We start from the raw sequence: 19,027 nt of genomic DNA, 5'->3' as shown, positions 1-19,027 counted from the left end.
TTCCTGTATAACATTTACGTATCATACGACTGTTCGATAGTTTTTCTAATCATATAATAGTGAGGATATTTTTTATCTCGAGATTCACGAAGCAAAAAAGTTTATGGCACGCTTAATGATCATTTTACATTACAATTTTCAAGGCTTGTGTATCTAACAGTTCTTAAAAATAAATAATATATAAGGAGATGAATATGAGTTACTCATTTGCTATTATCCATTGTACCGACCAGGAAATAGAAATTTATTAGAAATATGAAAATTTTAATTAAAAAGAAATTTTTTAAATACTCGAAAGGTTCACTTTATGTAGTTTTTATTAAGCAGTTGTTAAACTTACCTGGCCTACCCATTTGACCAGGATCACCATCCAATCCTGATTTGCCTTTGGGACCGTCGTAACCAACTGGTCCGATTAGGCCTCGCTCACCCTTTATACCCGGTTTTCCGTGAATACCAGGCACTCCGCGTCTTCCCGTGAACCCCGTATCTCCTGGTACACCTTTCAATCCATCTGGACCCATATCACCTATTTCTCCCTACGTAAAGAAGAAAATAATAAGGACGTCCAACAGTTACCCAATATCTTTTAATAGCAACTAATTCAATCGCATAACGTAGTTGTTATCTTACCTTGGGACCAGGTTCTCCGTTTATTCCATCATAGCCAGGTTCACCCTTTTCTCCTGGCAAACCATGTAATCCATCGGTAGCTAACCCTGGCTCACCAGGAAGACCAGGTCGTCCATCCACGCCACGGAAACCAGGTGCACCGACTTCTCCCATGAAACCAGGTTCACCTGTGTCACCTTGTGGTCCACTGAACGCGTTTTCACCTGGAAGTCCAACTTCTCCATCCGTGCCAATGTCTCCAGGAGCACCAGGTAAACCACGTGGTCCTACAACTCCTGGTGGACCGACTGGTCCGATGTCTCCTCGTTCTCCTTTAGCTCCTATCGGCCCAGGTGATCCTTCCAGACCAGGCCAGCCACGTGGACCCGGTTCTCCGATTTCACCGACGTCACCGTCTTCTCCGGGAGAACCCATCAGACCTGGTACACCGTCTCTTCCCGTGTAACCCATCGGCCCGTCGTCACCGTCGTTACCTCGACGTCCGATGAAACCGATTTCTCCTTTCAGGCCCTTCATTCCGTCGAATCCAGGTGCTTCATCGGGACCTGGAATGTTCATATGTCGCAGAATTATATTTTAATCTTAATAATAAGATATTACTATATCCTGTTATAATGGAAATAATCCTTAAAGCGAGATTCTCTTTGCTTCTTATCGTTGGATAAGAGCAATTTTTATTTCTACTTAATTTGATTTAATTTTCTAATTTTAATCGAATATCAATTTAGGATTAACTTTTAATTTAATTTAATTTAAGATTTTGTAAAGTGACCCTTGTAAAGATATTCATGATTAATTCATGTAATTGACCGATTATAATTTTGACGAGCTTCGCAAATATTTATTTATAGTCATATGGCGAACGTTAATTAACGGAATCGACATCCGATTACTTTACAATACACGAGAAAATCTGATCAGAGCATCGAACGACTCTCTGGAGAGCGGTCCTTTCGGTACAGTTTCGACGATTCATGGGAACGGTTAGGTCACAATAAACAAGGATTAGCTGTAACGCATGAAGGCAATAAACGAGCAACGAACACGCCTCGCTCGATACGCGGATTCCCATCGGAAGGAGCGAGGAAATCCAAACTTTACAAATTCTGAATATCAATATTTTAACTACGTACAGCCTGTTTTGCACGCTTTAATAGCGTGCCAGTTATTTGTAAAACGCATCGGGATTACATGAAAGCGGATAACTATCGGTGCAGATAATTGTTTTGTTAGAGAGTGAAATGCACTACTCATTGAAATCAATGGGACGTTAATTATATTTGAAATTCTATTTGCTAATTTTATACTAATTTTTGTTTCAGGGGGAGAATAAAGCTTTGAATATTTTAAATATTTTATAATCAATGGGAAAATGGAATAATCAAGACGATCAATTTCGTGTTATGTAAACGTACTATTCAGTACTAAGAACTGTATTAAAAATTAATAAAAAATCACAGAAAATTTTACAATAATAATAATTTTACAATAATGACAGTTTCAAAAAATTGTTGCTTCTTATATTTTTTTCCTCGTTCCAAAATACGATTACTCTCTATATTTCAGATCGAAATCGATCAGATTTTGATCACAATTTATACATTAACTAATTTGCAAATGTAGAATGAGGGACAGCGTTTGTATCGTGGTGTACATCAGGACAAATTAAGTTAGTTACAAGTTTAGTGTTCGATTTTGTTTCATGGGACATGTATCGGCATCGACACGATTCAACAACTAAGTATCGAAAACTGTTTAACGTCGATCCCAGTTTATCGAAACTATTTCAAAGAACCGTGTTTTATCACGAGTACAAAGAATCGAAATTTACGAAGATTCTTGCTGCAATTCGATTGTACATCGATACCATTCTCGGTCCTGTATCGACTATGGTTACCGTTTCAGATCAGGTTTTGATTACTGCATGAAGCAGTTCTGAAATCACTTCATCCCTCTCTAACTTCACAAACTTTGATTCTCTATAAGAAACTATAGTTCGTTTCATGGATATTTCATCGTCATGCGAATCTAATCGTACGGAATTATTGAAATTAAATCATCATACCTGGAGTACCGACTTCTCCCACTCTTCCAGGTATACCAGGTGGTCCAGGTAATCCAGGAAGGCCTCTAGTTCCCTGAAGGCTGTCACCACGTTGACCTTTAGCTCCCTGTTAATCGATTTTCGATTTTAGATCTCGAGAATCAAACGTCACCTGTATTTCTATCGAGAAATCGTGTAATTTTACCTGCAGTCCAGGTAGTCCAGCTAGACCAGGAGCACCTTTGCCACCTTTCGCACCCTTTGGCCCGTCTACTCCAGTTCTACCGCGAAAACCTGCAGGTCCAGCATCACCGATTTCTCCTTTATCACCAGTCCAACCCATTAATCCGTAATCGCCATATGTTTGATTGCTGCCTGGCTCTCCGCGGTCACCTTTATTGCCAATACGACCCTAAAGAATCAATGAAGAAAATACATTTTATTTGTCTATTTAATTAAGCATAAAAATATATTTAAAAGAAATCTTCGATAAGAAAGATAAAAGAAGCAATGTGGATTATAATTTTGCGTCTTGTATTCGATAGTCGCCATCGATTAGCAAATGAAAATTGCATAGTCGATTATTTTAACACGCTTACCGGGAAACCGACAGCACCTTGCGGTCCTGGTGTTCCAGGTGTTCCACGAGGACCTTGATCTCCTGGCATACCAGGATAGCCTTTCAAACCTACAGGTCCTTGAGGTGATATACCAGGGGATCCTGGTGCACCCGGTAATCCTGGGAATCCTTCGTCACCTGTCCATCCTTGTACACCCTTAGAACCGTCGTCTCCTGCAGAAATTCGAATCAGAAGTTCATTATTACGCATCCTCAGTTATCCTTGTTCCATGTGATAATCGAAAGATACTCTAAACTACGTTATCAAATTACTTAAACCAAGTTCAATTTTAGTTCCTATCTAATCTAATTAAACCTTGTTATACGTATGAAATAAATTCATCGGCGAACTGTTCAATGAAGCTAATAACTAAGTTGAAGTATCAATCTCAATCTACTTACAGGAGTTGAGAATTATGTCTATCGAATAATAATGGTAGTATTGCATATTTGTTATTAAATTAAAATTGAATTTCCTGATCATCGAATTAAATAATTTTGAAATTAATTTATATTAATTTTATACGATAGACGATACCATTTAAAATTCAATTATAGACTGAATGTATAACCTGAGGTGCCATTTGACAAAATAAATCAGAATTTTATTCTTTTCGAAACGTATAAATGATAATTATTTTCATTAAATAAATTATTTAATTATTTAATGTTCTTTGTAATGTACAAGACTTTCACGACTGACAGCTTCCATAATACTAAATCTTATTTCTAATTCACAAATTATATAATCAATTTAGAATGTTCGCCAAGGCAATAGCATCGCTGTAATTTGGACACGATGAAGATTTATATGCAATTGCATAAAATTTCACGCTTCTCAGCTTCACGTTTTGCAATTTTTTTATACGATTTATTATCGTCCTGTTATTATTATTTCCTTCTCTCAATCGCAGTTTTGTATTCTCGCGAACTGTCGTTCCTCTAACTTCTTACCTGGAGCACCCCGTTCTCCGATGTATCCTTTCTCTCCTTTTATCTTTATAACGTATTGCGAAGATTGTCCACGCTCTCCTTTTGCTCCTTTGTCACCTTGTATACCTTTCGGTCCTGAACTGCCCGGATAACCTGGATCACCTCGCAGAAATTCGATTGGTATCGATGCGTCGTCACCTCTGTCACCTGGGATGCCATTCACTCCGGGAAAACCGTCGCCTCCTGGAAATCCTGGAGGACCATGATCACCCTGGGAACAAAGGAGCATTGGATGCTGTGAAAGTCCTCGAGAGGGAAATTGATTAGCTTCTGTTTTACAGAAATACTTATCATTACGTTTCAATCTAGTGCTGTGTTTAGCCTTTGAAACTTGAATAATAAAATATATTTATATTTTCTTTCTAACTTACATTACACGTATTTATATTATATTAATAATAAATGAAACAAGGGGACCATCGACGTACAATGGTACCCTATTCACTATTAAACATTAGGTTTCAATCGTGGTACAACGAAGGTTAATTTTATTTATTTAACGTATATTTGAAATTGTATGGTAATTAAAAAAGATGATGAGTATCGGTACTCAATGACAGCATTAATGCTAAATGTTAAGAATCTCAAATTTTAAGTGAAATAGTTGAGGAACGTTCGATAGAGATGATGATAATGACACTTCCACACGAATTTTAATCTGTAACATCCATTGGGTAATACTTACCTTCCTAAAAATGAATTCGTAATCGAAAGTGCTTTGTCACGGTCCATTTCCGAAACTGGTTGTGATAGAGCAATTTCATTTTCTACGACAGTTATCCAATAGATACTTCAAATTTGAGAAAAAGTTAATATTTGTTGAACAGTGTAATCATCGCAGTAACGTCAATATTAATAAACACCAATAGCTACACGGCAAACATTAAATCTTGCTATAATAAACAGATATTAATATATTTACGATTAAATTAACGTTTAGATGCGTTAATTACACGCGTTGAACTTTTAGTCAGTTAGCTAAAATACACTTTTATACACAATAGTACACCGTCAAATGTATCTTACGTATCAGAGAATGTTTCTATTTTTGTTCAATTTAAAACTGTGAATATCTATTTCTTATTGTACTAGAATTATCTACGCCATCTAGAAACTCCAAAATATTTATAGAAGTAGAATATTAAATTATTTAAAATAATAATAGAATATTTAATCATTTAAAAAGAGTATTTTTAGAAGATGGTCGTATGATTCGTTGTGATCATTAAGATTACGTCTACCTTGTCAAAAGTTACCAAAGAAATCGTGTTTTGGAGCTTATTTCAAGATACAGTAAAATGTAATTTTATTATATTTCTCCAATTATATTTAATAATTCATATACAAAGCAAAGTTATTTGCAAGAAAACTTTGTGATAGACTTTCATTTCATCGACAAGAATCTTCTTTCCTGGGACTCTAATTCAAAGAAAAATTTCCTCCATATTCATATACAGACTGTTCTTTACTAAAATTCGTAACAGATACTTCATTTTCGATATTGTAATTACCTCAAAAGAAAAAGAAGAAAAAAAAATGGAAAAACCAAGTGAATAATTTGATGAAAACCTTACCTTTTCTCCTTTAGGTCCAAACGCACCAACGTCACCAGGGATTCCAGGTTCTCCTTGCAATCCTCTCGGTCCTTCTAAGCCAGGGAAACCTTTGTCACCAATATCACCAGGTTCTCCAATTAATTTTCCATCAGGAATAATTAATTTTCCTTTCTCTCCCTTGGGTCCCTGGGGCCCAGCGATACCCGTTCTCCCGCTGTCGCCTTCCAGTCCTCTTGGTCCAACGACACCTCGTTTGCCTTGTACACCCTTCAAACCTCGAGGTCCAGGGAATCCTGGATACCCTGGAGGTCCAGGGTATCCATCCAATCCACCGTCACCTTCTTCACCTTTGTCACCAGGTCTTCCTGTTGCAGTAAACAATTCGCGTTTAATGATAAATAATTATAGTTTTCATACAACGAGGGTATAAGTGCACTTCACGAGAGAAGTATTGTTTACGATATCTCCTTTACTCTGGTGTAACAGTTAAAAGTGTATAAAAATTTGTTTTTGCGAATTTTCTAATTTTTTTTATTCACGAATATTAATTTTAATTTTGGCATTGGAATACGAAATGCTATACCATAGCAGTCGTAGTTATCAATTAGCATGCTGTTAAGTTCTGTGTACCTCCGGTTTGAGTTACTGCTGTGTTTCTACCAATTCATGGCCACTGTGATAATTTGTTCGATGGTCGAAGAAGAAATATCTACTTGGAAGACTAATTTGTTTCAAGAAAGGAGAAAGTGTGAGTGATGAAGAATTTCGTTTTAGATCGAATGCATAACTTAGATAAATTATTTTTAATATCCAATAAGCAGGCTATTTTCTTGAATTTACTTTTTATTTCGCGAACAACCATTCGCCTCTGCTATTTAAATTTTTATACATTATCTAAAGTAGATAAGGATTACTCTCTCGTAGTAGATCTGTTTCGAGCACTTTTAGTCTTTCATGATCCAAGTTCTTACAGTAAATAGCGTCTGCTGCTTTCAGATGCAAGTTGTGTCCTTTTGGGACGAGTGCTTGAAAGAGTTTCGTAGTATCAGTGAATCTCTAGATCTACGACAAAGCTACACTAACAAGGGCGAAAGACTTTAAACGACGTCTCTTATGGTTATTCCATCGTATTTCATCTTTTATGAACACGAAAACTGAAGGGACGTCAGTAGTAACGAGAAGATACTTGGAAATGGAGATTAAGTAAAGGAGTGCAGCAAGAGTCAAGAGAAACGAATGATAATAAAAGAAAAGACCGAATCTCATGGTGTAAGGGGATAAATATGATAGAATATATCTATTTGTAACTTAAAAATTGCGGAAGAAATATTTTTCTCTAAAACACCGTATCGAAGGAGCGGAACGTTGTTAAAATTTTTTTAAGCAGGCTATGGGGATCATAGAATAAATACTTAAATGCGGCTGGGATATTTAAGTATCGCGATCTAGTTGTTATAGATGGGTTAGTTTCACAAATAGAGATAAATCGATGCATAAGGTTAATGCCTGATAAGTACAGGGTATTATCAGAACTGATAACGTTGTAACTGCATTGCGAGCTGAAGATACAGCAGTAACTGTCCACCGTTCTTACCTCAAGATGTCATCATCATTAGTCACGCTAGTAAACTGATATTGTCTCGACAGTAGCAAATGGAGCGGAGCCATGAAATAACGTGGTAGCATTAAGTCACAGATTTCAACGCGATGTTGAAATGAAATATTAAAATATATTAAAAGTATAATGATTATATACGTTTAATTAAAAATAATTTCGATAATTTCGATATTGGAATTAATAATGCCTATGTGACATAAGAAAATTTGTTTTAGTTAGTCTTTCTAAATGCTTCTTATAGGAATAAATACATTTTACGAAAGGTTACAGTGGAATGGTTACTTTTCGCCATAAAAGGTTTTAAATAGTTACTTAATCATAATACTCTTATTAAGCCTTTTTTTTCTTGGTACTGTGTTTGAATTCTTTTCTAAAATTTATTTTCAATTTATTAATATAACATACGTACCTGGCATACAAATGCCACAGTCGTCTCCTTTTATACCCTTTATACCTTTGAAACCAGGGATACCTGGCCATCCATCGGGTCCAGAAATTCCTGGACTTCCTGGTATACCTCGTTCACCAGGTGGACCCCGAATTCTGATTCCTTTTCCAGGAAATCCCTTGGGACCTGATTAATTAAAATTCAATTTTGATAGATTGCAATTGTCATCACAAATTGGATAAAAATTTCACTGTAATTTCTGTGGCGCGTGGAATAATATTTCTACGCATCATTGGCACAGAATTTAGAAACGAAAATTAGAAAATTTGTATTCCTCAAGTAAAGAGAACTTTATATTTTCTTTCCTTTTTTAGTTGTTAAATATTGTAATAATTTTACAAGTTTCACATAAAGATTTGTTACTATTATTTTTGTAAAGTACATAAAATTTATTAAGAGAAAAAAAATACCTGGAGAACCAGGATCACCACGATCTCCAGGCAATCCAGCGACACCAGGGTACCCAGGTTTTCCATCTAAGCCTGGTGGACCGTTTATCGATACTCCACGAAATCCTTTTGGTCCAATAGGTCCAGGCACACCAGCTGCACCTGGTGGTCCTTGTGAGCCCATTGATCCAGGAATACCTGGAAAAAAGAGATTCAACGAAACAGGTTTCAGTCTGTTCATTACATTCTCCAATAAATCTCAAATTGTTTGATACAAACCATCATCCCCTGGCTCTCCTTTGATGGAAGATCCTTTCAATCCTGGTGATCCAGGAAGTCCAGGAGGTCCTGGGGGACCAGGTGGTCCGATATAACCTACCTTCCCTGGTAAACCTGGTGTTCCTGGTTCTCCTGGTTTACCAGGTGGACCTGAACAGAGGAAATAATTGTTGGAATTAAATTTCTTTATATGAAGAAACTTAGTAATTTGGTAATTACTAAGAACAGCAATTGACCAAACAAACTTGACCACTTTAACTTGTTTCGCTAATTTGTTTCGAGAATTGTATTTTCTTTGCTTGGTTAACAATAAATATAAGTAAAGCAACAAACCCAAGTCTCCTTGAATTCCAATATTTCCTTGAATTATTTCATCCAGTTCTGGTATATATTTTCCCGGCTCTCCGGCAGCTCCTTGTCTTCCAGGTGGTCCTTGATTTCCTGGCTCTCCCACTTCACCCTAAATTTGGAATACAAATTACACATTTCCAAATATATTATGAAAAGTTGTACTTTGCCACAGAGCTTCGTGTCTCTTGACAAAGGGAATTTGTACGATCACTGGAATTTTTCTTAAAGGTACAGAAAAAAGAAAGAAATATTTCCATTCTTCGACGATCTTTGAAATTTTATTTTTAAATTATCTAGTTTACTTAATTTGCAATTTGGATGAAGGCTTATTCTTTGCAGTCTTGGACTATATCATGAACTATGAATAACATATAATTTAAATTACACACACGATCGAATAATTTTATCTAATTCCCTCTGTGACAAAGGCATACTTACGTGTACTCCGTCGGGTCCCGGGTTACCAGAGTAGCCTGGAGCCCCCTTCTCTCCCTTTTCACCCGCAGGTCCTGGTGGGCCCTCGACACCCTGTTTGCCTCTAGGTCCATCGTCACCTTGCTCTCCTTTCATACCTTTGATACCGAAAAACCCTGGCCGACCCTGCGTGAAAATTTCGCGTGTATACACCACGAACGCGATAATCCGAGGAGATTATCTTTTAATTTTCGAGTTCTTCAGACTTTTCTGGCCATGCGAGCTTTACCGAAAGAAACTTTCTCTCGACGCCACGATGCTGTAGCCTGGCGGCTATGGGTTAACTGTGATGAATACCGTGGATGGTAAGTACGACTAAAATTATATTTAATAATCCTTCGACACATTTCTGTTCGAGTATGTAGAAGATTCTTTGTGTCAAACAAAAAATTTGGAAAGTGAGTTGTATAACGTATCAAGGTATCAATTATAAACCTCTTTTTACGTGGAAATCTGCCTGGTTGAGGAATTTTTGTTAACGATAATTTCGGTTAGAAACATTGTCAGTAAGGGTGTTAGATGACCAAACGAGTCGCAAAGTAGAGAGTGTTTCTTTCAACTCCTTTGAAATGAAGAGATTCTTGAAAATTTTTCTTTAGAAGTTTCATTCGGTTTACGAGATAATAGTTATTTATTATGCTTTTTAATATCTCTGCTTATTAACTTATAGCGAAAAGTAGGTAGAATAACTCGATAGATTACGCGATATTACTCACCATGGGGCCTTTGGCGCCCATTTCTCCCTTTCTTCCGCGATCACCAGTATTTCCACGTATTCCCTTGGGTCCCCTCCCCGCCGCCGTCGACGTTTTCTTCTTATATTCGCTGTTACTCGGTGGCCCAGGCTCTCCTCTGTCACCCTGCTCACCCATTGCACCCTTCATGCCGTACACCGTTTCGCCGATTTCTCCTTTCATACCCGGTAATCCGGGGCCGCCTTGGTAACCCTAGAAGATGATTCAACTGGTCGTTACACGTCCGAGTATGTAACCAGAGTCAATATTGTCCTATCAACATAGATTATTATCATAGATCGATTTCTTTTTGCTTGCTTGAAAATTTGCGGAGTTGGAAATACTTCGGTCGTGAAACATAAGATCGCAAGTAATGGAATAAAATATAAATATTCGTCGAGGGGACTTAAAATACTGCACGTCGCAATTTCAAAAGATTCTAGTTCATTTATTAATTGGATTGCGAAACATATAATTTACAAACCTACTTCCGAGGGGGAGAAAGAGATGAGCAAAAATAATTTTCAAAAGATTTAACACTAAACCTAGCATGATTAAATGACCGGGCAATGAAAAAGAAGCAGAATCTTCAAAAAATAGAATAACGGGAGACACTGAAAAATTCTTGATACGTATATCGAAAGGAAAATTGCGAAGACGAGAGATTTTTAATGAAAGTTTATAAAACGGTGATTTAGACCATGGTAGGTTTAGCGTTAACTGAATGCTAATAAGAATTAATATACAAAACTGCAAACACAGATTTAAGTTCCTGCTCAAATTGAAATCAAAGATATCGAAACTAACAATGAACGGAATCATTCTTGACTCACGATAATCTAATTCAAAGAATATTGATTAAACTTGATAACATAAACCAGTAATGTACCGCATTATCATAAACTACCTCCACAAACCGCTGCACGAACTACTTACCAACTTCCATCATAGACTAATCATCATACGTCCCCAGAAGTCAAACAACAATTAAGTCCGTAGCATCCGGAAACAGGTTTCCTTGAGCACGAACGGCTCCCAGGAGGTCGCGTTACGCTATTTTGTCACATGGCCAAACGCGGTGGAAGATATCGCGATCTACTCTCGTTAGGTCGCAGTCGTATCCGACGCGGATCGAAATTATATACAATTCATGGTCCGTTTCAAGATGAAACAAAGGTGGAAACGGTCACGCGTGCGTGTTGACCATTTGGCAAACGCAGCGCCACGGTGGTTTTGGGTTTCTCGGAAGTTGGCGAACGCTCGTGATGGAATCTTCTCCCGAGGGAAGAGGGCTCGTGTTATCGGTGGCTGTCGTGTCAGCAGATAACAGGCTCTAGGATCGCAACGCCTCAGATTTCAGCGGATTCTAGCCCGTTTCGTGTTTAGAGATTAACACGTGGACTACGTTGCTTCGGCGGCTGATCGTCGCTCCTCTCATCCGGTTAGCTTTACGGATTCGCCAACTCGCGCGAAACCTTCCGAGCGATAAATGTCACCGCGCTGACTTGTTTTCAGCACAGGAACATGGAACTTTAATTTATACTTGGAGTTGCGACTTCTGTATCCCAATTGCGAGAACGATATAGTTATTTTGTTGTGATAGCACGTTCTACATGGTTTTCAATGCTTCTTGAGTAATTTTAAAGAGGTATATCTCGGAGGAAAAAGTCGTACGATTACAAATCAAATATCGATTGATATTTTTTGATAGTTCTTAATTTATATTCTGGAATAATTGACAGACTGCAATGTTCATTTAAAACATCCTCATATCAGTTTCTAACCTTATATTCACCTTTATGACAAATTTGAAACGCGGTACCACTTGTTCCATCATTCCTTGCAGCTCTTAAGTTAGTCTATCTAATCTACCCCTATCTATCGATCAGTTTAATCTCATATTCCTCCTAATACATTTATAATGAAAATCTAACACGAAAGCAGAAATGTGAAACAATGTCTTAAGGATGAAAGACGTACATGATTTCTGAGTCCAAACACATCCAAACACTGGGTCCTCGACTACAGGTCGAAAAATCGTTCAGAGGCATGCATCAGCCGCGCTTTATCCCATCATCGTTTCGCTTTACACGGCGTTCAGCGGTCGAAGTCGATTTTTATCGCGCCGCGGGGGCCTAAGGGGCCAGGGACAAAAGATGGTTACACGATCGTGCCGCGGTGATTTTTACAAAGCGGCGTGTAAGAAGATTCCACCGCGGGCAGCTTATCAACGCGCGATATCGCGTGGTCCATGGATTCCTTTAAATCCCTCCCCTCGTCCTGTTCGTCTGCTCTCTCCTGGTTTCCGGCGTGGCCGTTAAATATTGCCGGAGAACACTTAGCCAGCCGGACGATATTTCATGCGAGCAGGTGGCGTTTCGCAAAAAGGAACGAGACACGTCCACAGAGGGACTGCACCGTCTTTCTCCCGTCTCGTTCCTTCCACTTTCTTCTTCTTCTTCCTGCGCTTCCTCTTTCTCTCGCGCTTTTTCCACGCCAGTCTTGCGGCCTGGCGAACCAGAGCCACGACCTAAACGCTCGTAAGAGGTTCACGAACCCTCTGGTTGGCCCGATCGGCCGTTACGGTACCCGAAGCGAGATGCCGACGAATAAGTTGCAGTCCTGTACTCACCATGTCGCCAGTCTCTCCTGGATAGCCCATTTCGCCGGGGATCCCGTACGATCCTGGATAGCCCTGGGCAGAAAATTCGTGATTTAGTGGTCAGTTGGATGAATGTTTTTGGGACAGACGCGACATTCTCGAAGCTCTTGCGAACTTTTCTTTGTTAGCCGAACATTAATATCCGTATCGAAACGTGAATCCTCACGATCGATGGCTCAGCTACGAGTTTATATTTCGAAATGAGAAATTCTATTGGGACTGTGGGCTATTGGAATTTCATTGTTTCGTGGTGTAGTGGTATCGCGGTGACGGAATATGCGATAGAATCGCTACATTTACCTTGGCGGAAATGGAAACTGCAATGTTAGAAAAGTATTGCTTCAAATCTTAGATGCAACATTTTTGTAGCGGCGTAAAAATATCGTGTGAATTTGAAATCGACGAAATCGCGGAGATTTTGTCGATATTTTATAAACTTTAATTTAATTTTCATTATGATATCCGCGTTATTATATTTATTATATTATATCCATTATATCTATTATATTCGTGTTATTATTATCTCGACTTATTATTGATAATAATATTATTGAGCTGCATCGATTATGTGGTCTACATCAGAAATAATTCGAGAAATATTCATTCAGCAGTTTGCGTATCGAACGTGTAGCTGATCTTATTTTAATTCTACTTATTTTCTCTTTTCAATCTTTTCCTGCCACGTTGCTGTTCTCATTCTATATATGACGTTTATTTAACGATGATAATAATTAAACAAAATGCTGTAGCGATTATATTTCTATCTTCTACCTATATTCTTTTCCAATAGTTAGAGTTGCTCATTTACCGAATCGATTAACTCCGCAAAAGCAGAAAGGTGAAACTCATTTTACCTATAAAAAATTAAGCGTCGGTCAAGTGCTTTGGCATAAAAATGAAAAAGAATTTACAAAGTGGAGTGAATCATTTTAACCTTTAAATAACTCGTATACATCGGCTAATCGATATTCGCATGACCATTTTTCCGCGATTTTCGTGTTAGAGAAGTACCAGGTACTTGTTAACCCCGCCTTACACCATCGCACTAAGGAAAATTCTCGGATCAACGTCCCGAACGACCATCGACCGGTCACTCGATCAATCTTGGGCTATTTCCCGACTAGTTCTTTCACCCCGGCAATCGCAAATATTGTAAAACGTCACAATAATCATTTCTAACCCGCCAGCCGGAGAATTCCATCGTCCGATTCAAACTCCTCGGCAACTAGCTGCTTTCTCGACGCCACCCGAGAAAGAAATTTCTCCAGCATTCCTGTCACGTCCCGAAACTACTACCACCCGTGCACTCTCGTTGCGGAAGCAGCACCGTGTGTCCAACCATTTCCTGCGGTTCGTCTACGGCCCCGACCTCGTCTCCGCGAACGGTAACGTTTCAGTCGACGCGATTTCATCCGTGATCGGCGAGCGACCAGCGAACGAGCAACGACCCTCTTCCGGTACCCTTTCTCGATCTACATACGTGTTTTTCGACGTTCAAACTTCGTCGATGGACTCCGTCGTGATTCGCGCTCGGCCTGATAGTCGGGACCGATTTTCCCGTGTCTCGAATCCGCGAGGGTCCGCGAGGATGCAGGGTCATGCTTCGTTAGAGAACTTTGATCTGTCGATTAGGAGTATCGCTTGCTATCCGAACGTTGTGGTACTGGGATGGAGACTGTCTGGGTGTTATTCGCTTTGCAGAGTGTGCGGTATCGGAGAACGAGGATTTGGATGGAGTAGTTTCGTGTACGAGGTGCTAGAAAAGTGTACGAGACTTTGGGGGTCTATGAAAATGTTTGAGTTTTGCTTAAATATGATATTTTTTCGGGGAATCCTCGAAGTTTTGCATCCTATTTTTCTTTTTCAGCTTGGACTTTGTATATTGCTTTATATGTTGGAGGATTTGCGTGATTCGTGGAGATGGATATTTCATTATCTGTTTGTTTTATTTTCATAGTCATGTGAGACATCGGACAAAAAATTAATATAAAATAGCATTTCAAATTCGCAATATTTTATAAAAACGTAACAAACTTTACTGTACTATATATACGCGCAAATTAAAAACGATACATCAAACTACTATTATTTCAATTTATTCTACGTCCCTCTTATCCCCATTGAAATCAATATCCGCTAATTAGTCACGTTCGTATTTATCTTAAAACATACACAATTCATAAGGTAACTCGATTCAACCGATTCATTCGATCAGCATCAATAATGTCCAACATTTAGCAACTTACCACGACATTAACCCACAACACTCTATTATTGTTCTCAAACACGAACAGCAAAATTTCCATTTACGAGATCTCAAATTCCCATCTCGAATTCGCAATGCATTTCCAACGCAATCGATTTCGAGTACCTTAAGAATTGTATTCTTCAGCCACGAATCGCAGAAACCACAGAAATCGTTACCTCTGGTCCGTCGATGCCTGGGTTTCCTCGAACACCCTTCACGCCCACGGAATTGATACCTCCGTCACCGGGTTCGCCAAAGGGCCCATAATCACCAATGGGTCCCGGTGGTGCATTCCTGGTGTACCGGCACGTCCATCGGTCCCGTTGCATCCGTCCAGACCGTCTGGTCCCATTACACCGGGTAGACCGGGTTTACCCTGCGGCCAAAGATTTAATTATTCCAGGTTTCTCTGGCCTGTTCTTTTTCGGTTTTATTCGGGGGGGAATCTCGACACAGAGGAACAGGTCCTCGTCGAGGAAGAGTCGTTTCTCTCCGCGGTGTTCCTTGGTAGTTTCTCTTGAATAAGTTTTGGAGATACTTCGATTTCTTATTTTTTTCTTTTTATTGAGTTAGTATGGTATAATAAACTTGGTATAGTATTACGATGTTATTACTGATTTATTATTAGGAATGTTAACCCCTTGCAGTGAAACGATGAGTTTCATTCCAAACCATGTGAAAGCAAGCTGTACACGTCGTGTGAGTAAAATTATATTTTGCGACTTTTGTATAAATCTTAAAAGTATAATAAATATATAAGGTTTAATTTAGATAACAGTGCAAGGGGTTAATATCGTTAGTGCTGCTGAGTATTATTGTATTAATAATAATTTATTAGGTTTGGAGTATTTATAAAGTTGTTAGCTATTTATTTTATATTATTAGGGATTTTTATGGTGAGTGTTTCACTGGGTTATCTTTTGAATAGGTTTTGGGGAATGCTTTGATTTTTCTTGTTTTTTTTCTTCGTCGAGTTATGACTAAGAGGGTAAAAATTTGAGTGTTCAGGGTGCTCTAAACTTTATTCATTAACGAAAGTTTTTGGGTTTGATCCGACGAATACGATCTTGCAGCCACCACTAGCTGTTACCAAGTATACTCGACCTATTTGTAAAGTCAATTTTCCTCGACGACGAAGTTTTACATCAAAACATACACCAACACCCCAGTTCCCGTCTATTTCTGTTTCTTTCAAGTTATAATCTTTTTTTCTGACAGGAGACACAGTTTTCTCATCGTTCCCGTAAAATCAGATAAAAGAACAATTCTTCGACAATTATAAGGGCGGTGCAAAGGTTGGTTGATTTACTAACAATCGAAGTTGCCAAATAACTTCTAAGGAAAAGTTTTAAGAACTCATCGCTTAAATTCTAAATCTTAAATTTTATACGTATGTAATGACTGTAAAAAGATCTTTGGTAAAATTTTTGTTAACTCTTAATATTCTGATCTCTTACATATAATACTAATAGAAAAATCTCGTTGTCAACTATGTGCAAGGAAAAATGAAATCGAACATATTTTCTTGAATTTTTAGGATTTGGATCTTTCCTTTTAGTGAATGTTTTTAAATTAGATAGATTATTAAAATTCATAGACTGCGGAATCTAGATAATGTCTGACGGAGAAATTCGAAAATTCAGACGAGCCTTGGATGCAAAAATTGAAACTCAACAAACGAACTTTTAATGGAATGGAGATTTGTACGAACCGATAGTCCTGGTGGTCCGGGGAAACCCTGTATACCCTGTTCACCCTGCAAAGGAAATACAGATTAGATTCGTTTGCTCGAATAACTTTTCGCAATTGCAACTTCTGACAAATATTTGTTACTCGTGTTACTTGCATTTTCGGTGAAGAGTTCGTGTGAAAAGTGTATTTGGAAATATATACATTTTAAGAAAGTTTAAACATAATTAGAGATATGAGATATAGATAATTAATAAATATTACTTTCACTGTGAAATTTTAATACATTATCCTCCACAAGTTTAAAATCATAGTATACCTTTCAAAAATGTAAGAAGACAAATAATAATGATTTCAAGGCATTTGATACAATTAAAAAATTCAAAAATACTGAATCAAATCAATTATTCTTTTCTCGACTCTCTACTGCAATTAATATTACTGTACTTGATTTTTGACTTATCAAAACAGAAAATTTTTAATACCTTGAAAGAAAATATATAATATGACTTTCACCATTTTCATAATCGTCAACGCATATATTTAATACTAAAATCAAAACTAATACATTCTCGATATTAAATTTAATTTAACAAATGTATTAATATTAAAACATTTGAAATATTTTTAAAAGGTATGCACTGATTTCCACACATTCTTACAAATGACAATTATCAACCGCATATATTCCCTCTTCCTCGACAGCTGCAATGATAATCAGGCTGTTATTCCACGTAACGTTGGACACATTGTTACCAGCCTCATCAGGGATTCCATCCTTCGTCTATAAAAATAAATTCCACGATTACGCGAACAACCGCCTACCATGTTTATTTAAATAATGTCTATCATATACGATTCATCGCAATTGCGAGCAACGATTATTGCATCGCGCAATTGATTCGCTGGAAGGCCATCTAATCAGCGTTGCAACTGCAACCATTTCAAATGCGCTTCCTGATCTCGAGGGGCCTCCAAAGTGCGCGATTGTTCCTGACTGAAAACGCGATTCCGTTTCTGCATAAAATAAAGTGCTTTGCTAGTAATTGCCAATTGCGCTCAATTACCGCGAACGGTTAGCAGGGCAAAATAATGGCACGCGTATGTCACCACCTCTGATGCATTGCCATTTTTCTTACTGAATCGTCGAAGATCATTTGCAACTCGTTATACATCGAACCTCGAATAATTAATTCGTCATCACGGAAATGGTCCAAATAATTTCGAGATATTTGCAATTTTTATAAATCAAAAAGTTAGTTACGATAAAGTAATAAATTCGATTCAACAATTCAATTTTCTAGTATTTTGGCGAACATAATTTTATTTCGTTGTAATATAAATAAATGCAACACAGAGTAAACGATAAAATTGGTAAAGCCATTTGTTTTGGATTTTTTACTTGGACCATCTTCGTAATTATTAACAAATATCAATTCCATTTTAATGTTATTTATTCCTGGCAGATTCTCTAGTTTCGTTAATTTTTATTTGTTTATTTTCCAGCATATTTGCGCGAGATCTTGAAGTAACTCTTGAAATTACCACCACGATCCTTTCAGCGAAATTAATCCTATTTCACTGCTCTGAATCGCGTAAAAAAATTTGATAAAACACCCTCCTATCCATACAGCAATGGCAAACTTCGTTTATACCAAAAACGGTAGAAGCTGAATACACCTCTCATAACTGCGATACACACGCGTTCTATAGCTAGTTAGCTGTCCGCTCCATTTTATATCAACGTTCTATCCACTAGAAGTAGAAATATCGTTGTACACGATGAATAACTTGTAGTGTGTTACATAACAACAGTATTTTGTTGCAAACATCGATTCGAAATACACGATTAAAAAGTGGAAAAATGAAAATCTACCTCGCTGCAGGCGTTGCCAATCAAATGAGCCTAAACTGCAAGCAAACCTTTTATCACGTTTACCATAAAATGGTAACCAGCGCACCGATGAAGACGAAAGCGTGATAATTCACGCTCGTAGCCAACGGCGTTACGATACGTTTTCGTGATGTGCATGCTTTTTTACATTTTTTCGCGTTTCTCTCACCCTTATAAGAACCACTTTGCCATCCTCCGCGCTGAACCGTGATAATCACCTCGCTCCTAAAGTGCGACAACGAGGAGGAAGAGACGAAGCACGGCATACCCCTACGGGGGACAATTACTGTATATAAACCACCATGCGCGACAAAGAATGTGTACGCGGCATTTTTCTAAAAAAAAAAAAAAAAAAAGAAAGAAGGAAGGCAAAAGTGAGAAACGAACAACAGAAAA

At 37.9% G+C, this 19,027-nt stretch overlaps 1 protein-coding gene across 1 annotated transcript in view; it reads right to left on the bottom strand.

Moving 5' to 3' along the window:
* Nucleotides 1–19,027, bottom strand: part of LOC108555635 (collagen alpha-5(IV) chain) — an 82,447-nt gene that overhangs the window by 11,223 nt on the left and 52,197 nt on the right. Inside the window, 17 exon segments of the mRNA XM_017911414.1 lie at nucleotides 340–539; nucleotides 634–1,178; nucleotides 2,699–2,804; nucleotides 2,883–3,089; nucleotides 3,277–3,470; nucleotides 4,251–4,500; nucleotides 5,864–6,210; nucleotides 7,873–8,037; nucleotides 8,322–8,498; nucleotides 8,580–8,729; nucleotides 8,913–9,039; nucleotides 9,369–9,530; nucleotides 10,121–10,351; nucleotides 12,771–12,833; nucleotides 15,225–15,337; nucleotides 15,340–15,424; nucleotides 16,760–16,804. Of these exon segments, the coding sequence (XP_017766903.1) occupies nucleotides 340–539; nucleotides 634–1,178; nucleotides 2,699–2,804; nucleotides 2,883–3,089; nucleotides 3,277–3,470; nucleotides 4,251–4,500; nucleotides 5,864–6,210; nucleotides 7,873–8,037; nucleotides 8,322–8,498; nucleotides 8,580–8,729; nucleotides 8,913–9,039; nucleotides 9,369–9,530; nucleotides 10,121–10,351; nucleotides 12,771–12,833; nucleotides 15,225–15,337; nucleotides 15,340–15,424; nucleotides 16,760–16,804 (3,167 nt within the window).

This window comes from Eufriesea mexicana, unplaced genomic scaffold (genome assembly GCF_001483705.2).
Source record: "Eufriesea mexicana isolate 0111107269 unplaced genomic scaffold, ASM148370v2 scaffold202, whole genome shotgun sequence".
In the NCBI taxonomy this organism is placed as follows: Eukaryota; Metazoa; Arthropoda; class Insecta; order Hymenoptera; family Apidae; genus Eufriesea; species Eufriesea mexicana.
The sequence above is the reverse complement of the archived record's forward strand: the minus strand, read 5'-3'. Positions and strand labels throughout refer to the sequence as shown.